This window comes from Thunnus thynnus, chromosome 13 (genome assembly GCF_963924715.1).
Source record: "Thunnus thynnus chromosome 13, fThuThy2.1, whole genome shotgun sequence".
NCBI lineage: Eukaryota > Metazoa > Chordata > Actinopteri > Scombriformes > Scombridae > Thunnus > Thunnus thynnus.
In genome coordinates, this window is record NC_089529.1 from 16,257,401 (window position 1) to 16,275,651 (window position 18,251).

The following is an 18,251-nucleotide window of genomic DNA, read 5'->3' on the forward strand; positions in this document are numbered from 1 at the left end:
TGTGTGAGTGTGTGAGAAAGACCGTGACACCCGGCAGACAGAGTATCTGCAGAGGAGTTTGAAAGACTAAAAATAATGCAGTACGTTTTTTGGTTCCAGCCTGCTCCATAATAGAAAGCAGCACAGTGAAGTGCTCTTTCCTAAGAATGCCTCAGTGCATTTAATATTTACTATGATGATGCTCGTACACCGAGTACTTAGCAATTAGCACTACGGTAGACTAAGCTTCTATTTATATATCACCAGCCATACAAAAAGCCGAAGATGCCATAGTTTCAATTTGTTTATTGTAATACATATATGGGTCATCAAAAATATCAACTCAATGGTTTCTGTAGAGGAACAGTGACATGTGAGCTGTTATTGCTCCACCCAGTCTAGTCATCAAATGACTTCCTACTCCAGTCAGGACAACAGTGACCTTTTCTAACTTTTGTGATAACCAACAAACTCTTCAGGAAACACATTCAAGTCTTCATCTCAATTAAAACTAACATCGAACATTCTCACAACTGTAGTTGTATAATGTTGCTGACAATGTAGGAATTTAAGCTTATTGAATATTTGTAGGGCTGCAACTAATAATTAGTTTCATTATCAATTTATCTGTCGATTATATTCATTTTATTAGTTGTTTGGTCTATAAAATATCAGAAAATGGTGAAACATATTGATCACTGTTTACCAAAGTCTAAGATGAAGACTTCCTCAAATGTTTAATTTTGTCTCAATCAACAGTCTACAACCAAAAGATATTCAGTTTACTATCATAGAGGTCTAAAATATTCACATTTGAGAAGGTGGAATCAGAGAATTTGGACAATTACTCTAAACGATTAATCGATTATTAAAATAGTTGGCAATTAATTTAATAGTTGACAATGAATCCATTAATCAACTAATCATTGCAGCTCTAAACATTTGCATCATTGTACTTTTAATTGCTGAGAAACAGGTCAAAACATTGGTATAAAATGAAATCAAATAGCTATTTGGTATTCATAAATAAATGGACTATATTACTCAGTATCCTGTTGAAACTTCTATTATCCACACCATTATTGTGGCATTTTGTGAAAACGAGCAGAATTTTATACAGTTCTGACCCTGTAGGCTGGTGTCAGACATCCACTGAGCACTGATGGCTGACCACATATAAGCAAGCTGTGGCTGCATTATGTTACAGCATGGTCTGTTGATGCTACTATTATTGGAAAAATTAGCTTCTCTGCCTCTTCGACAACACATTTTTTCCCCTGTGTAATTGCTGAATGCTGGTCAAAAACAGCTCTTGGTTAAAGCCAAAAACATTTAATTGAAGTTTTTTGGGGGAGTTTAAACTTTTTTTCTGGTATTTAGCTGTACTGGAAGCATTACTTCATCTATATTTTTCCATTTATCTGTGAAAGTTATTGCCATTGGTGATGCAAAAGCACATCATCAATACCTGTGCTCATCTATTTATAGTGAGAAATATTCAAATCCATGCCCATACTGTAACTTGTGATTTTATGACAGCTGAAGTGGAAAAACCCAGAAGTTCAATATGAGGATACACAGGCGCTACAGTATGCTTGTATGATGACAATGATTACAGTCAGCGTATTGTGAATGTATGTGATTAAATGTGTAAGTATGAGACAATCCTTTTTTCCCAAGAACTCATCTCCTTGTCTCTTTGCAGATTGTTTATGTCGACATTTCTGCAAAATTGTCGGCACTGGCAGTAAACATTTTGCAGATAGTTGCAAAAAGAATGCTTTGTTGATATGTTAATACAATAAAAGCAATCAGCATCAAGCTAGTGCTAAGTATTTGCATATAATCGTATGAGAAATGGTTGCATTATAGTGCTGGTTATGACTGCGTGTGTCCGTGTACGCTTATGTGAGCATGCACACATCTTTGTTGGCACGGACATGTGCGTTTGCAGTTTGGATATCAGTGGCTCATTTAGAAATAAACTGATGCTCACATTCAGATAAGAGGCTTATCGTATAGTGAGACCATCTCATAATTAAAACTGAATATGAATAATCTCTAGAGGATATGTTTCATTAATGGAATGTAACTGCTGTGTTTACTCCGAAATTTATGTACGACATGTAACAAAGCCTATGTCACCCTGCAATAATGTCTCTGTCAGGCTATAAAAACAACAGCAATGAGCACGCGATCTGATAATCCGCCCATACAACATCACGAGTGAATCTAAAAGTCACTGTGCTGATGTGTTTGCCAAACACGCCAGTACAATACAATGACACAGCTAATATCCCAGAAAAGAGAAACAAGCTGCAACACAACTTTGTACCCCAAAATGAATTGATTAATTGATTTTTTTTTTTCCCTCTGCCCCCCCCTTGAGAAGCATCCAATTAAAAATGCAGGTCTGAGTGGAAGGCAACGGCAGCACATGAATCAGCTCGTACGAGGCAGGATTGATAAACAATAAGCTGTCAGGATGATAAAATATACCTTTAAAGTAAAGAAAGGTAAAGCTGGCACAAATGGGCGAAGCCTCGCAAACACGACTGCACATACACACACACACCTTGGGAAGTGATGAGACAGCCTTTACTTTTGAATTGAAGCTGCCAATCTTTGGTCAGCCCATAAAATTCCCCTCAGAATCACAGGTCTGAACCGTAAAATTCCCCACGATAAAGGGAATATATGGCAGCCCCCGCCCTCTCTGTCCCCCACCCCCCTCCCCAAACTCCATCCCCTCCCTCTCTCTCTCTCCCTCTCTCTCACAGGGAGATTGCTGTGGATGGCCCGTCCCCTTTGATGTGAGTAGAGCGAGGGCTTAACTCTGCTCTGGCCTGGCTGTCTGGCTCCGATTGCAGGAGGTATTACCATGCTAACTCTTTAAGGTAAGCCAGTGCTCCGTCACCTCTGGACCACAGGGGGCTCCTGGGTTAACACGGAGAGATTGTGGCAGGAAGGAGAAATTGGGGTGTAGGAGTAAAGGGGAGTTTGTGTGTGTTTACACAGTATCGAATCTAATTTATCTACCGTCGCTGAAGTGTCCTTGTCATTATTAAAACAACAAACGAGCGTCCAAACAAACTGCCAGCAGTGGGAGGGGATTGAAGAAGTGGATTACATGTTATTACCCTCTTTTCCGGTGACATCTCAGGATGATTAAGGAGGAATTAAGTTGCTTCATCTCTGACTTCACCATTTTTATAGCACAATACTTTATTTACCCCGCATCCTACTTCTCTCCTGGAAACATCTGTATGCGCACAAGACATGATTGGTTATTACTCCAGTTGATCCAGAAAAAAAAATATATAGTCTGCTTCTAAATATCTTTAGAAGCAGACTCAACTCCCATACGGCCAGCAGCACACGCACGCACATGTGATGACATGAAAAACCTCTTCTATGAATGTGTCTGGGGAAATGCTTGTGAAATGACATTTGGAGACGATGTAGCTGTCTTGATCTGTTGCCGAACAGAGCGTGTAAGGTCTCTCAGACTGGCGGAAGAGACGGAGGAGGTAGTAGCAGGCGGAGGGAAATGTAGACCAAAACACATCCTGAGAGGTATGCAGGAACCCTGGCACTCGGTGATAACGGTTTAACATTTTTTTTTTACATGTGTGGTTGGATACAAAAATCTATAATTCAGTTTTATTTACTGTTTCATGTTTAATGTTATTCCATTGCTCTCGTTCCTTCACATAAACCAACTTTCCTTCCTCATAATAGTGAATAAAAACGGATTAGTCTTCTGTTTTCCCGCACAAAAAAATAAGTTTGGGTTTATTTTGTTCCCTATTATTTACCACAGAAATCAATATTTCTTTTCTTGCAGCCCACATAGCCCCAGGTAACTTTCCATATACGTAAATTATACTGGACTTTCCAGCACTACAGCAGTTCCTGGGAGTTGTCCATATCAATTAGTTTGTGCAAGTTCCTAGTCAATGAATGTGAGTGTTGCTGATTCTGTTCAATACAAACCTGAAGCTTTCCAGGATTGCATGAGCTCAGATCAATGGTGGCTGACTGATTAGGTTAGGCAAAAGACTCATTTTACTCACTCTAACTTATGCGACATATTCATCTTGGCAATAAGCTAGGTTTATGTTAATAGCCATCTTTAATATTTATGTATCAGCGATCCTCCCTTCAGCCAAGATTCATCATCAGTCAGTGTGAGGATGAAGCATAACCTGTCTTTACAATATAGACAAATATACTCATCTCGGTTGCCCTAAATCTTGAGCGGTGCAGCACAAATCTGCCCCGGGGACGGATGATTTGCTCTGAGAATCGTTGCCTGACATGGTGTTAGTCACACACATTCAGAGAGAGAGAGAGAGAGAGAGAGAGAGCGAGAGAGGGGAGAGACAGAAAGACATTAGAGTGTGATAGATAGTTAGACAGGTGGGTCGTTAAGTAGCAGAAAGACAGAAATCATGTTTGTCTTATTTAAAAGGCCAACTGATTCATCCTTACTTTAATGTTTACTGTGGCATTTGGTCTAGTTCATTAAGAGATGTTTACCTCAGCCAGACCTCTAGGCTGAGTGTTCGAACCTAAGCAGGTGCTGAAAGTCTGTCAGAGGTCACCATCTGCTGCTTCTTGTGTGGTTGCATACGGCTCTTGCTATAACAAGACTGATTGCAGCGGTATTGATCTGGCCGGCTGAGAAATCGACCTAAAACATGTTTGACAATATCTTCTCCTCCTTCCCGCTCCGTCTCTTTCACACTATGCCCTCCGTCCTTTTCATCATTCTACAGTGTGGGCCGTTTTCCTTCACCTCAGCTCCCTGCCTCCTTTTACAAATCACTCTCTCACCTCTCCCCTCCTCATGCTATCGCTTTCGCCGCCATCACTCTTTTTCCCAGCACTCACCTTCGACCCCACCCTTGTCTGTCTGGATTTTTCCTCGGTTCACTTCTTGCCCCACTTTTTCTTGCGTTTCAGACCTCTGTGTTTTTCTCCTTCCTCGTTCTTGGCATGCCTTGCTTCTCCTATCCATCACATTTTCCTTCCTGCTCAAGCATCTGCATCTCCCACCATCCCCCCCCCCCGCCCCCCAACACACCCCCTCCTTTACCCAACATTTCTGCCTCCTCCATTGTTCCCCTCACCTTTTCTGCTTTTCTGCATTTTTCCTTCAACTCTCTTCTTTCGACTCCAACTTCCTCGCCCTCACCACTTGCTCTTTCTTTTTTTAACCTTGTACCTCATCCTTTCTCCCCCTCCCTCCCTCCTTCCCTCCCAGGGTGATTAAGTGATGGTTGGGCTGGCACAGCTGGTGTAGTTGGGCAGGCAGCCCATCTTCATGACAGCTGTGCTGCAGTGTGGCTGCCAGATCCTTATTGGGGCAGTAGCACTGTAGTAATCATAACAACAACACAGGTCATACAGGCTTTTTGGGGGACTCACTGTATTATTAGGTAGGCATCTGCTTTGATGTGATTATCTCTTAGGCCATTATATCACTAAATAACAGGTGCAAGCAAAGGCGTGAAAATTCTGTCCTGCAAAACTCGTGAGCATGAAGATTTCTTTTCTCTCATTTTCCTTTTCTCGCTCTTTCACACATCCTCACGTTGTTACAGCATTTACTTCACACTGCCTCTGCATGCACCTTTCATTAACTCACACCTGCATAACCAAATGAATGTCTTGTGCCGTATGGGGTGAGCTAACATTAGCTTATGAGCCAGTGGTGCCATCTGTTAAAATTGGACATCGGGGGGGGGGACGGTCTCAAAAGTCAGGGTTCTCTCACCCTCCTTGGTTTACGGGGAGGTCACACACACCAGGTGGAGAGTTGGACTGACTCATGAGTGAGCAGAAAGATCCGAGGTAAGCACCTTTTCTCGAAGCAGTAATTGAATTGTGCCAAGATGGAGCAGCAACTCGGTTATGAGCTTGGTGAGCTGTGCTAAACTTACTATTAGTCACAAGCCGTTGTCTACTTGGCGGGAGTTTTTCCTCTTCTCTGCACACTTGTGCATCGTCAGTTTTAGGTCATGTTGACAGCTTAGGAAGATTAATGCAGTCTTGGTTAAAGGGGGAGAGGGAGTTCAGAGGGTGCACTGTGGATGTCTTCACCCTTCCTCCCGCTCACTGCTGTTTGTTCAACTGCATGCCAAGCAACACTGGTCTTCATGTTTTAGTAGTCATCCTCTAATAGACCCTAACCCTCAACATTAACCGTGCTGACGCCTCCCAGCACAGATGCTGCAGGGACCAGTCTCCCATAAACACCACTTACATGGGACAGCAGCACACCCATAAACCAGCTCTATCAACAATGGCTATACCATCTCGACACTTTTATTTAAAGCTCACTATATTTAACGTTGTGTCTCTCAGCACATACTGCAGCTCTGAGTAGCCATTCTGGTCCATTCATATGATATCAACCTGCAATAATCTTTCCATAATTCAAAGGCAAATGTACCGTACAACATGCCATAAATGATTCATTCTCAGCCACGATTCACTATTTGAATGATTACCGACATAAATCCAAGCTCGCTACAGAAAAGGAAAACTCACAATGGATTATTATAGAGCTACCTTGAGCCCATCATGTACAAATCATTTCTAATTTCCTGAACAAGAGGCAGTCACTATCATGATTGGTTTAGGGTATGAAGAATGTATTCCCTTGGTATGTTAAAGATAACCAACATATTTGTTCCATTTTAATGAGTTTATGGTTTCATTTAAAGTCTTTGTAATTGTAAATAATGAGTATAATATAGCAATTCCAGGCTTGAATTCAATATGGCAAGGAAAAAAAATAGCTAAAACAAAATATGTAAAAGCCCATCCGAAGTATTGTGACTCACTCACTGTAAAAGAGGATCAGTGATGCCTAAAATATAAATGTAATGTCATGAAAATGACTGCTGGTTTGTGCAACGATGTAAAATATGATGCTGATTTACTTTAATATCAGAGCAAGTACACATTTCCAGCTCTGTAAAAGTTTGTCTCTGATAACTTTTTCAGTTGTGCTCCAGAAAACCTCCAAACTAGATCCAATAAAAAGGCGTCCTCTGGGATTCATCTGTACAGTGTCCCCAGCTGAGCAACTGATTGTTATGTAAGACTAAGTGTGACACACACACACACACACACACACACACACGTGAATACACAAATGCCAACGTGTTATAATGAGACTCAAAGTGGAGACACAAACGAGCTGTGGCAGCAGACAAACAACACTTTCTCACATGTCCCTCATCTCCTGTTCTCTTACATCACTCCATCTTTACTTCCTCTCATCACTCTGAAGCGTGCATCAAACACAAACACCGGCTCCTACCAAATACAGGCTTCTTCTAATTTCAGCCATTTCATGCGTCAGTGTCTTTGTGGTGCACCTATGCGTGGGCTTTTGGGAAGCCAAGTCATTTTTGGCTTTTCCGTTTTTATTCAAGGGCTAATTTAGGAATTTAGTCAGGACTTGGATTTAGCATCAGTGAAAATTTTTCAGGATGCGCTTTATTAAACCCACTGGTGGGTCCTGTCTGATGTCCAGGCAGTCCATTTTTAATTTCCTCTCAATCGACTAATTGATTAATCAACTGACTGTGAACTAGACAGAGGCGCAGAAAAGAAGCAATGCAAAGATAAGACAGGATAAAAGATATATGCGAATATTCTATATGTGAATAGCTTTTTGCCTTTATTGCAACTTTAAAGTACAAATTTGCACTACTACTAAGCAGATGCATTAATGTTTAATTCATATGAAATAAATCTCCTTTTAAATAGAAAAACGCCCAAACAATAGCGAAGTCGCACAGCTTCAGTCCATTTTCACCTGGTCGTTCTGCTTATAAGGACAGTTCAGGTGGTCTTACATTGTGTGTGCTTGTATTAAAAGTGTATCATTTCAAATGGAGCGCTAACTTTAAGTGTAAGAACCAGTCAGAGGCAGATGGTCTCGTTAATGCAGTGATGTAGTTATGTAAGACCTGCTACTGCTGCCGCTCCTGTCTGTCTATACTGCGGTACAGAGAGAGAGAGGCGGAAAATGTAAAAGAGAGCTTGTGAGTAAGTCGGCGTGTGTCTGAATGTGTTTCTGTTTGAGCGATTATGTATGTGCGGACACACACGTTTTGGCATGTGTATAGGAATACTGTGGGACAGATGGGGATTGATGTGGTAAATCAGGAGGAATTGACTTGTTGTCCTGGGTTTGATGAACTCTTCTCCCTCTTTAACCCATCTCCTTCAATTCCCCACATGCTGGGTAACAGCTAATACAGACTCTAAACACTTTACTGCGCAGAGGTAGCGGAAAAGGAGAGACAGAAAAGAGCCTTAGAAGTCAAGTGATCAAAAAAAAGAGAGATTGTAAGGCAGTTTCGGTACATGCATTAATACACCAATACATTTTGGGATAGTCAAGAGCTCCATTTGAAATTTGTAGTGCGGGGTAGACAAAACAACATAAATAATAAATGAAAAATGACTTAACTATGAGGTAACTGAATAACAAGTACAAACACTAGATTGTATGAGGTTGAATGTCAATGTGCAGCTTTTGTTAACTACAAAAGAGGTTCAGGGATCAGAATTTTGATATGAGTCCATTGAGGAAAAATGATCTGTGGTCCAAATTGCAGCTTCATTGGTCAAAAAATAACACTGATAAATTATGTGATATATCAATGTAAAGCCAATACAGACATCGTAACAACATTAGGCCAACACAGACACCAACAAGTCCTCCAAACTTATCAGATGCCAAAACACTGCACAGCAGTTCATACTCTGGAGAGTTATCATGTGTCGATTCTTTTATTTTTCATCGCAATGAATACTACTGAATAAACAGTAGAAATAGTGTTATAGTGATCTACCAGCAAGTGTGAGCTTTCATTTATTTGATTGGCCAGTGTTGGACAACTCTGTGGTTTCTTGTCAGAGGCCTCTGCATTGGCACCAACCGGCAACTACCACGGCTTGAGGGTGAAGCCAATGTGGAAGTACTTTAAAATGCAATGCCACCGACGGATGCTAGGTACTGGCTCCAAAAAAATCCCTGGCTCCAAGTGTCAACTTTTTTATAGAAATACAAAATCAATCATTCTTTTCAACAAGTCATTATGGTCTCAATCACTAAATTTGGGCCCTCTAACAAGTGTGCTGGTGGTAATTTTGGAAATTATTGCGGCATTAATAAGATTTGAAGACTTGTAGTAGCTTTGATGTCTGCCGTGAGGACATTGATTGACAGCTGTGATTGACAGTTCGCTCGCCTGCGAGTCAGACTATTGTTGTAATATTTCAGTTTCAAGTTTAATGTTAATTGATTATGATACATGCCATGTTTGCACAATTTCACTAAAGTAGCTAATGTTAGCCCAAGTGTGCACCAGTAAGCTAGCATTTGCTTTGGTCTGAGGTAGCAGGTTGTGCTTCCTGATTGTGAAAGGCAACACCCTGCACTCCTTCTTTGGAAGGTCCTGGCTCCAAACGGAAAAGATAGCGCCGACCATAAGCAGCAACTCTGGACTTCAAACCGGCTCTAAAGCAAACCAATGGGGAACATCACACCTCACTACGTCCATCTTTATTCTTTATGCACAGTCTATGGTTGGCAACCCTGCTGTGTTGAAGGAGTGATCCTATTCAAAGGCTATGGACAGGGCGTTGGGGAACATGGCCTAAGGCATATGAACAAACAGCTAAGATTTCTGAAGGATTCTAATCATTATATTTCATGGTGAAGTGAAGTGTTAGAGAGTGGAGAAGGGCTAAAATCCTGTTTTTTTCAGTGTTCTAGGCAGTTTTTATTGAGGTTTTACATGATGTATCTTCAAATTGCAATTAGGACAAAGTGCGTGACACTTGCTGCTTGACAATATAGTGTATTATACAGATACTTTTCATGCACATTTATGCATCTAATGTCCTGGGGACAGAAAAGGCACAGATTCGGCAGAATGGTCCTGTTGTCTCTCTTAGGAGGACAGTCTCAGGACAGTCTCAGCACACTGCACGGGGCATTCACACATTGAAACTAACCAACACGGATATGATAGACAGCTCACAGGGAGTTTGTAAATGCTGCTAATTGGCATGCTGCCCATTTGACCCTTCCTAGAAGTGTTTGCAGTGGTTACTCAGCCACTTCAAAGGTGAAATCCTCTCGCATGAAGTGTTTACATTATTTGTCGACTCCTTGTAGAAACCGGTGGGGGGGGGGGGGGGGGGGGGAGTGCGGGGGGCATTATGAGCCAGTATGGAGACATGTGTAAAATCCTATTTACTTATTTTTCTGTCTCTGCAAGTTCTGTTTCCATGGTAATATCCAGCATATTCCATTTATTTATGTTTGCAGGGTTGTTTATAATCAGGAGAAGAAGATGGATATCGAGAGCTTATCTAGAATAAAACCTGGAATGGGAGCTGTTGGCTACAGTATTGTACATGCATGCAAACACGCTTACAGAGAATGTGAGTGGCGCATATCAGGATAACTAGCATGTGATAGTAGAGGACGAGATTAAAAAAAAAAGGAGGGAGGCAGGGTGAAGAAGGGGAAGAAAAAGAGAGTGAAAGGATGGACTGAGCCGTGTGATCTGCCGCGAGGAAAACAGCAAGCCCATACTGCTGAGAGCTGCGGACCCCAAACGCCTTATCAGAAACCAAAACAGCTATCAATTATTCAACAGGTACAGAGCGAACCAGCTACAGAGGAGAAGACATGGGAGGAGAGGAGATTTGAGGGAAGAGGGGTGATAAAGGAGATATATCCTGCATGGGAGTTAGACACAAAGGATTTGAATTTTATTTTGTGTGTGTGTTTGGAAACGTGGTATGTGGTGCTTGTTCATCGACAGTGCAGCCATCACTTCAACAACTAATGCATCAGCAAGAGTGAACAAATACGGGACTTTTAGAGTATTAGATGAAAATATCAGTATCAATCTGATGTTTGATGCATTAAGTGCACATCTAGCCTGAAAAAAAAAAGAAAAAAGTAGCCTACCCACAATTTAAAAGCTCACTAATTAATGTGTTGTAGCTCCTTTCTTAAACCCATTCATGACCAGAAATGCTAAACTGAAAACTTGTGCTTTTAGGGGGAGTTAAATGTTGGATTTATTTCTTGGCAAACAACATCTGGGTGCAGTAACTTCCCAAAGTCTTGTCGGTGTGCATGTACTGGAACTAAAACCAGCGCTCACCGACCTGTGACCACAGTCGCAAATTGTCATTTTTACATTTTTGCTTATGTAAAAGTTAAACAAACAAGACACACTAGGTAAATAGGACAACTTTCAAGGTGTTGCTAGGTGTATTTTTTTTTTAACTTTGGACAGAGCCAGGCTAGCTCTTTCCCCTGCCTCCAGTCTTTATGCTAAGCTAAGCTAAACATGAGAACATGAATATTCATCTCCTCATCTTACTCCCAGAATGAAAGCAAATAAGCCTATTTATAAATTGTTAAACTAAATCTCTAAGTTTATGGCTTATAAGATAAGACATGCCAACATTAACATGAATAATAGCGGCTCATTCAATTGAGTCAGCAAAAGAGGAAGCTGCTGCATGTGACTGGTTCGTCCAACTGTCTCTCCATCTGGAGATAGAAAAATACTGAAGTTCCTGGGCCAGAGAGGGAGAAACTGACAAATCAGTCTGAGACACACACACACACACACACACATACACACATACAAACACTCAATCAGCTCCTGTCAGCTCAGTTTTCACTCGCCACTGGCTTTGTCTCTCTGTGCATTCCTTTATCCTCCAGGTGAAGTATGTTTCCAAATAATCGCTCTTTTCTTCCTGTGTCCATCTCTTCTTCTCTGTCTCTACCTTGGTATACAGTATGTCTCCGACCTCCAGCTCTGACATTTACACTAACGATTCCTGAGGCTCACGTACACACACACACAGACACATACACACAAAATCCTTATGATCACCGCGCTATGTGCTCTTGCTATGTGATCACACACATTTGCGTCCCTTTCACTCAAAACCTTTCTCACACTCATACATACAGACGCACCTATGTCTCATACATACACACACACACGCACAAACGCATACGGTACATGCATAACTAGCCCTAGCTGTTGCTACATGAACCTGCAATCAGAGGTCTCCACAGGGCTCCTGATAGGGAGTAATGTCTCATTTGATTGAGCACTTTATTCACACAGGACCTTCCTGCTGTGTGTGCAGCCGGCTCTCAAGGTGAACTGCGGAGATTCATAAGCAAATTAGTGCACCATATTTACCAACAATTCAGCAACAACTTTACTGCCACAGCAACTAAACAAACATAGTATGAGTCTAATTAGAGGGAATTGAGGCATAAACCTTTTCTGTTATGGCTTTTAACACTTTTTTTTTTTTGGCTTGAACAATGTAAAAATAGCACAGAGGAATGTTTCTTTTGCTTTAACTGATTCCATTGGCTTGCATATAACCTAGAAGCAATGATTGAAAATGCAAAACAGTGTGTTGGTACACAAAGACAAATGTGTGATAGAGCTTTTTTTTTTAAGCAGGAAAGTTGGGATAAAACATACCACAGGGCCATTGTGAAATGCCATTTCATGCTCTGTGCAGCATAATTTGTAGCACTTGGTGTTTGTTTATTTAGCATCAAACCAATTGCTGCTCATTAAGTGTTTCATATTATCATTATTATTTTTTTTTTTTGCATAGTGTTTGTTCACCGGTTTATAAGCTCGGAGCTGTAAAACATCATTCCCTGTAATTATTTTGACACATTTATACACAGTGTATTGCGTTGTAAATGCTGCACACGTTCAGGAAAACTGTTGTACAACTTGATGATAAAATAGAATTCAGCGAGCAGACCACACTGAGCTCAGGATACAGCGGAAGAAAGAAGGAGTCTGTGAGTGACCTTGAGATCGGGCGGGAGGAGCGGTTACAAAGGTCATTGATATGCACAGCCATTGCACGGACGCTCACTGTGTGTGGCGATGCGTTTCATCCGATTCTCCACTGTGACTTGCATTACAGATGTTATTGATTATCATATGAATTCCATTCCAGTCATTAAATCCCAAGGTGATTTAGTTCTCTAACATAATATAACCACAGAATTCACAAAGTACCACATTCCCTGTATTGTCTTCCGAGTCTGTAAAATCTGCCCACTGCCTCAGGATGTCAGTACTGCAAGAACAAATTTGGATCAATCTCAGCACTCAATTACCCCACCATTTGGTGCTTCACGACCCGAATAAACATTTTGTCACTAATCCATATGTTATTATCATCCACCGAGGCTATCATAGATGCTAGTAGACACACACACACACACATACACGGAGCAACACAAAAGAGCAACAGCAGCTTCTAATTGTTTGTAGACTTGACAATGACCTGCAGGCAAAATGTATGTGTGCCAACGCAACTGTCAGCTCAGAGAGAGAAAGTAAGGATGTGACATTACTCTTTGTCACAAAGTGTATATATTTATGACAGCAACTCTAAAAATAGATCAAATGAAATTCAAGATGTGAGAAAGCTCGTTTAAAGATCTCTCATTATTACTTGAAATACAGGTCAACATATAGTGTGCACTGCAATATTTCACTTGAATACTGCTGGAAGGTTTTATAATCCAGCCAGACTTTTATTCACTTTTGGGCTCAGAGAAAGCTATTGGCCCTCAGGCGAGGTTGAGGCTATAGTCTGAATGAACAGTGACTTGCAATTTTTACCATCATATATTGATATTGATCAGCGAATTTCAGCACAGAGCTAAAGTTAGTTATAGATTATCATGGCTGAAGGTAATATCACAGAACATTTCACTACCTAAGATATTGCAAAATTTTTTTTTTTGCGGATTACAGTACAGTCATCGGAGAAACCAGGAGCGAAAGCGAGAGGATAAAATCATATTAAGAAGTAATGATAGGAAGAGAAGAAGAAGAGACCTAAGTCAGGCTTTTTACAAGTTCACAACTCAAAAACTGTTTTCACACATTTCTTGACATCTTTCCCCAAAAAATGTCAAGCAATGTGTCAAACTCACACATACAAAACTCTATCTTCTTCCATATAAACTGACTTCATATGACACACAAACACCATCAAATCCACATACCTTACATACTGTTATGCAGGTATTGCAGTCTTCATAAACGATGTGTGTGCAGTAGAACAACACTTTATATGATTATGTTTAAATGTATTACACACTGCATCAGCAAACAAGTTTAATTTAAGTACAAATAATAGTTTTGAACACTTTCTAACAACTGTTTTGCAAGTCTAAGTTCCCTTTTAAAAAAAATCTTGACAAGTGGTTCAAACCGTAGATTATATTGTCATCACTTTAACTCAAAATGCATTCAGCCAACAGTGTTTTCCAAATCGCTGTATTTGTTTCTCGCTCCATTTCTGCAGGCCATTTTGCAAATGCACTCATATCTCCAGAGTTTTCAGAAATATCTGCAAATTGAAAAACCTAAAGTTAAATTCCATAGCAGTGTGCTGCTTAACAGTCTCTTTCAGAAGTCTGCCCAGAATTCCTCAAAATGAGACAATTTGACTGCATATTTTCGACAATTTTAAAATTGTATGCCATAATGGTTTGAGATTATGCAGCAGCCCAGTTTGGAAGTAGAATGACAGAGCTGTTGCAGAGCCATTTTCCAATTCATGCTTTCAAAAACCTTAAGAAAGTTATTTGCGTTCATCTGTTTATCTGATCTACCACTGTCAGGACTCTAAAGCTTTGCCCATCAATATGTTTATTCTTAAATTTATCCTCTGCTGAGCTCAGCTGATCAGTGTAGGATTGTGTATCTGAATGAAATAATGGGCTTTCCTGTGCTTTATGAGTGTAATTGTGTATTTGATGCGGCAAAAAGCTTAACCACATCTGCAATTTTGTAAAAGGAAAAAGAAACTTTAGATGAATAGTGCTTCAATTTAGCAAAAATCAGTATGAGCTTGTGCTTTGTTGCCCAAGGACATCACCATATTCCTAGCACTTAGTCACATTGAAAAACATAAATTTATAATTAATACATCCGAACAAATTAACAGGTGTTAACTATAACACGATAGAATGTGCTGGAGAAATAACAGATTTAGCTAATCTAATTTTAAGGCTTGAGACGTTTTGTTCACACAGTGCCAGTGTGTACGTGACTGAGGAACTGTAGATAAAATAAGGAGACAACTGAGAAGTTGGAGACAGAGGCAAAGTCAAGTAAGGGAAAAAATCCAGCTTCAAACTGGCAGGGAAACAAAGCTTCGGCAGCCACCCAAACCAGCCAGCTAGTAGCCAATCAGCCTGCCAGGCCTCTCTCCTCTCTCAGACTGTGGCTGGCAGCAGGAACTGGCCAAGCAGAGAGGAAGAGAAAGAACGAGAGACAGACAAAGAGAGAAAGAGAGAGAGAGGGAGTTTCCATTACACAAAAACACTTATCCTCCTTCTCCTCACTCCCCCTCTTGTTTTATCCAAACGCTGAGAGATACTGTGGGTAAAGGTGACAGACATAGATAACTGTATCTCAGGCAGACTGCACAATTACTCTGAATTTTATTATTGTTACTGACAGCCACATATTTGTAGGAGGAGATACAAAGCAACGTGTCAGCCATCACCACCATATATGTGTGTGTATGTGTGGATGTGTGTGTGTGTGGGTGCTATCCATCTGAAATTACAGGAAGATTAAAATTAAAGCTTGTCTCCCTCTAGCCAGCAAGCTCCCTCTGTCTTTTGCACTGTCACACACACACGCACATGCACACGCACACGCACACACACACAATGACAGTACTAATCAGCCCTCTGTCAAGCCCATTAGGTCCCACCCTTAATGAGGAGATCGCCCAGCTTGTGCCCTGAATCGAGCCAACCAAGTGAGCTAATAGATAATGATGTGCATGGATGTATGCGTGTTGCTTCCCTCTTCGGTGTTGGGCAGCATTGAAATGACAAATGACAGACATCCAGCATCTCTATTAAAGAGTGTTTTTCTATTATGTTTTCAGGGTTCAGCCAGCCGTGCACTACACTCATCACAAAACAGCATCCTGACAATCTGCCTTTCACTACAGCCCCACTGTATTTTTTTTTTTTTTTTTTTTTTTTTGAGGCAGATTGGCAGATGAGTCACCACTTCACAAATGCTTCTCTTTAAAATGTGTGTTTATGTGTGTGTGTGTGTGTGTGTGTGTGTGTGTGTGTATGTATGTGTGCAAGCGCTTTCATATTTTGCTTCATATTTTCAGTTATGACTCAATGAGTTGAATATTTAACATGGAGCATCAATTTGTAAAATGGCTTTTTGAATTTTTGACAAAGAGTGATGTTAATTGAAGCTCCTCTTTGTCACACGCGCGCACGCTCGTGTATGCAGGCACAGAAGGATGCTGTTAAAGGGATTGGAGATTTCCTGTCAACACACACACACACACACACACACACACACACACACACACACACACACACACAGGCAAGGTCATTGTGGTAAAACTTAATACCTTTTCTGACCACAAAAGAGCCACATGTCACTGTGACACAGCAAGGTGTTGGGCACGTGCTGTTTTTCTGTTGTTTACTCCTCCACTGGTTTTTATCCTCTGTGGGCCCTCGGACCTGGTGGGAGAGCCACTCTCTCCCCTGGTGCAGACACAAGTCAAAATATCCTGCTATTGGTAGGCTGTGCGCCTCAATCTGTCAGGCCAAATTTAACCACACACGCGCACACAAGCGCCCGCGCACACACAAAAAAAGCCATGGGTGCGCGCACGTACAAAGTGTCAAATGTGTAAAACTTACAAAGTAGTAACAAAAAGCACAAATATGAACTTTTTCCTCATGATTTCTTTCTCTCGCGCGCTGCCTTTCCTTTTCTATACCCCCCCCCCCCCCCCCCCCCCAGCAACAGCGCCAGCCATCCTCGTGCAAGTCCTACAAACTGCAGTGCGGCAGCGGTTCGCTATTTTAAGAATAATTTTTACATGAAGTGGATAAATATTTAATTCCCTCTCCAGTCCCGGCCGCCAGCGGATAAAGGACGGCTGGCAAGTTGTTCAGGCAGCACCGAGAAGCTCCCCCGCGACTGCCTTCAGCCAAAAAAATTGAAAAAACACTCCAAGAATTTGTACCAACTCACAGGAACACACACATCAACACTAATGAACCACACAGCCACACACGCTGCGCATCGCCAGTCATAAAAACAAGTGCATCCCAGTTTCTCTTACCTCGCCTGAACATATTGGCAGCGGCTGTTTGGACCGTCTAGTAGTGTCTGTGCTGAAGTAGCATCCTTGTGAGCGTCCAGTCCTGTGCTGCTGTTGCTGACTAAATTGCTATTTTGATTCCCTTTGACCGCTTGCAGGCAGGCAGGCAGGCAGGCAGGCTGTAGTCTGGTCTCCTCGGTGGCTGTTGTGTGAAGTGAAGACGGTTGGAGGAAGAGGAGGAGGTGGTGGTGGTGGAGGAGGAAGAGGAGAAGGAGGGGGGGGGAGTCGGACGATGTTTTAAAAATTAAGGATGAAAATAGAAGCTCCTCCACCGGTAGAAACGAAGTTGTCCGCAGTTGCAATAAAAGAGGTGAGAAAAAAACACTTTGTCCCGTCCCGAGATGTGATTAAGTGATATTTCAACTCACCGCCATCTGGTGTTTATGAATAAATAACATGCATTCTTTGCTTTATTTGATGCCCCAAATGTAAACGAAATATGCTGTCAAAGTCAAGAGCAGCTTAAAAAAAAAAACAGGGGAAACTTATGTCCTCATCATCATCTTCCTCCTGTCGGCTTGTCAGATTGCAGGTCAGGTAGAGTCTAAAATGTGTGTGTGAGTGTGGATAGTCGGTGTGAGTCAGTGCCGTCTACTGTCTCTGTTACCAGAGAGCTCCGAGGCATGCAGCCGCTTCAATCCCCCTCCCACAGCGAGATGTGACTGATGAAAGCCAGCACAGCTCACTCTCTCTCTCTCTCTGTCTCTCTGTTTCTCCCACTCTCCCTTTCTCTCTCTCTCTCTCTCTCTCTCTCTCTCTCTGTCTCCCACTCTCCCTCTCTTCAAATTTAAAATGCTTTATTGGCATGACAGGGAAGAAGCCTATATGTTGATGAGGCAGTTAGAAGTTGTTCACTGACTCTTCCACGTCTGACCGTGTCTCTACAGCTCCTCTATCTCCCTCAGTTCAATTCAATTTCATTTCAACAATTCAGCATGCTTTATGGCCGTGAATGTTGCACAAACAATACTACCAAA

The 18,251-nt window shown here is 41.5% G+C and overlaps 1 protein-coding gene across 1 annotated transcript in view; it reads right to left on the reverse strand.

The window, feature by feature from the left end:
• The window catches only part of LOC137195714 (reticulon-4 receptor-like 1), a 93,785-nt gene extending 75,912 nt beyond the window's left edge, over positions 1 to 17,873 (reverse strand). Inside the window, exon 1 of the mRNA XM_067608296.1 lies at positions 17,236 to 17,873. Coding sequence (XP_067464397.1) covers positions 17,236 to 17,248 — 13 coding nt within the window. The 5' untranslated portion in view covers positions 17,249 to 17,873. The remainder of the gene's footprint in view (positions 1 to 17,235) is intronic.
• Between the last annotated feature and the right edge of the window lie 378 nt (positions 17,874 to 18,251).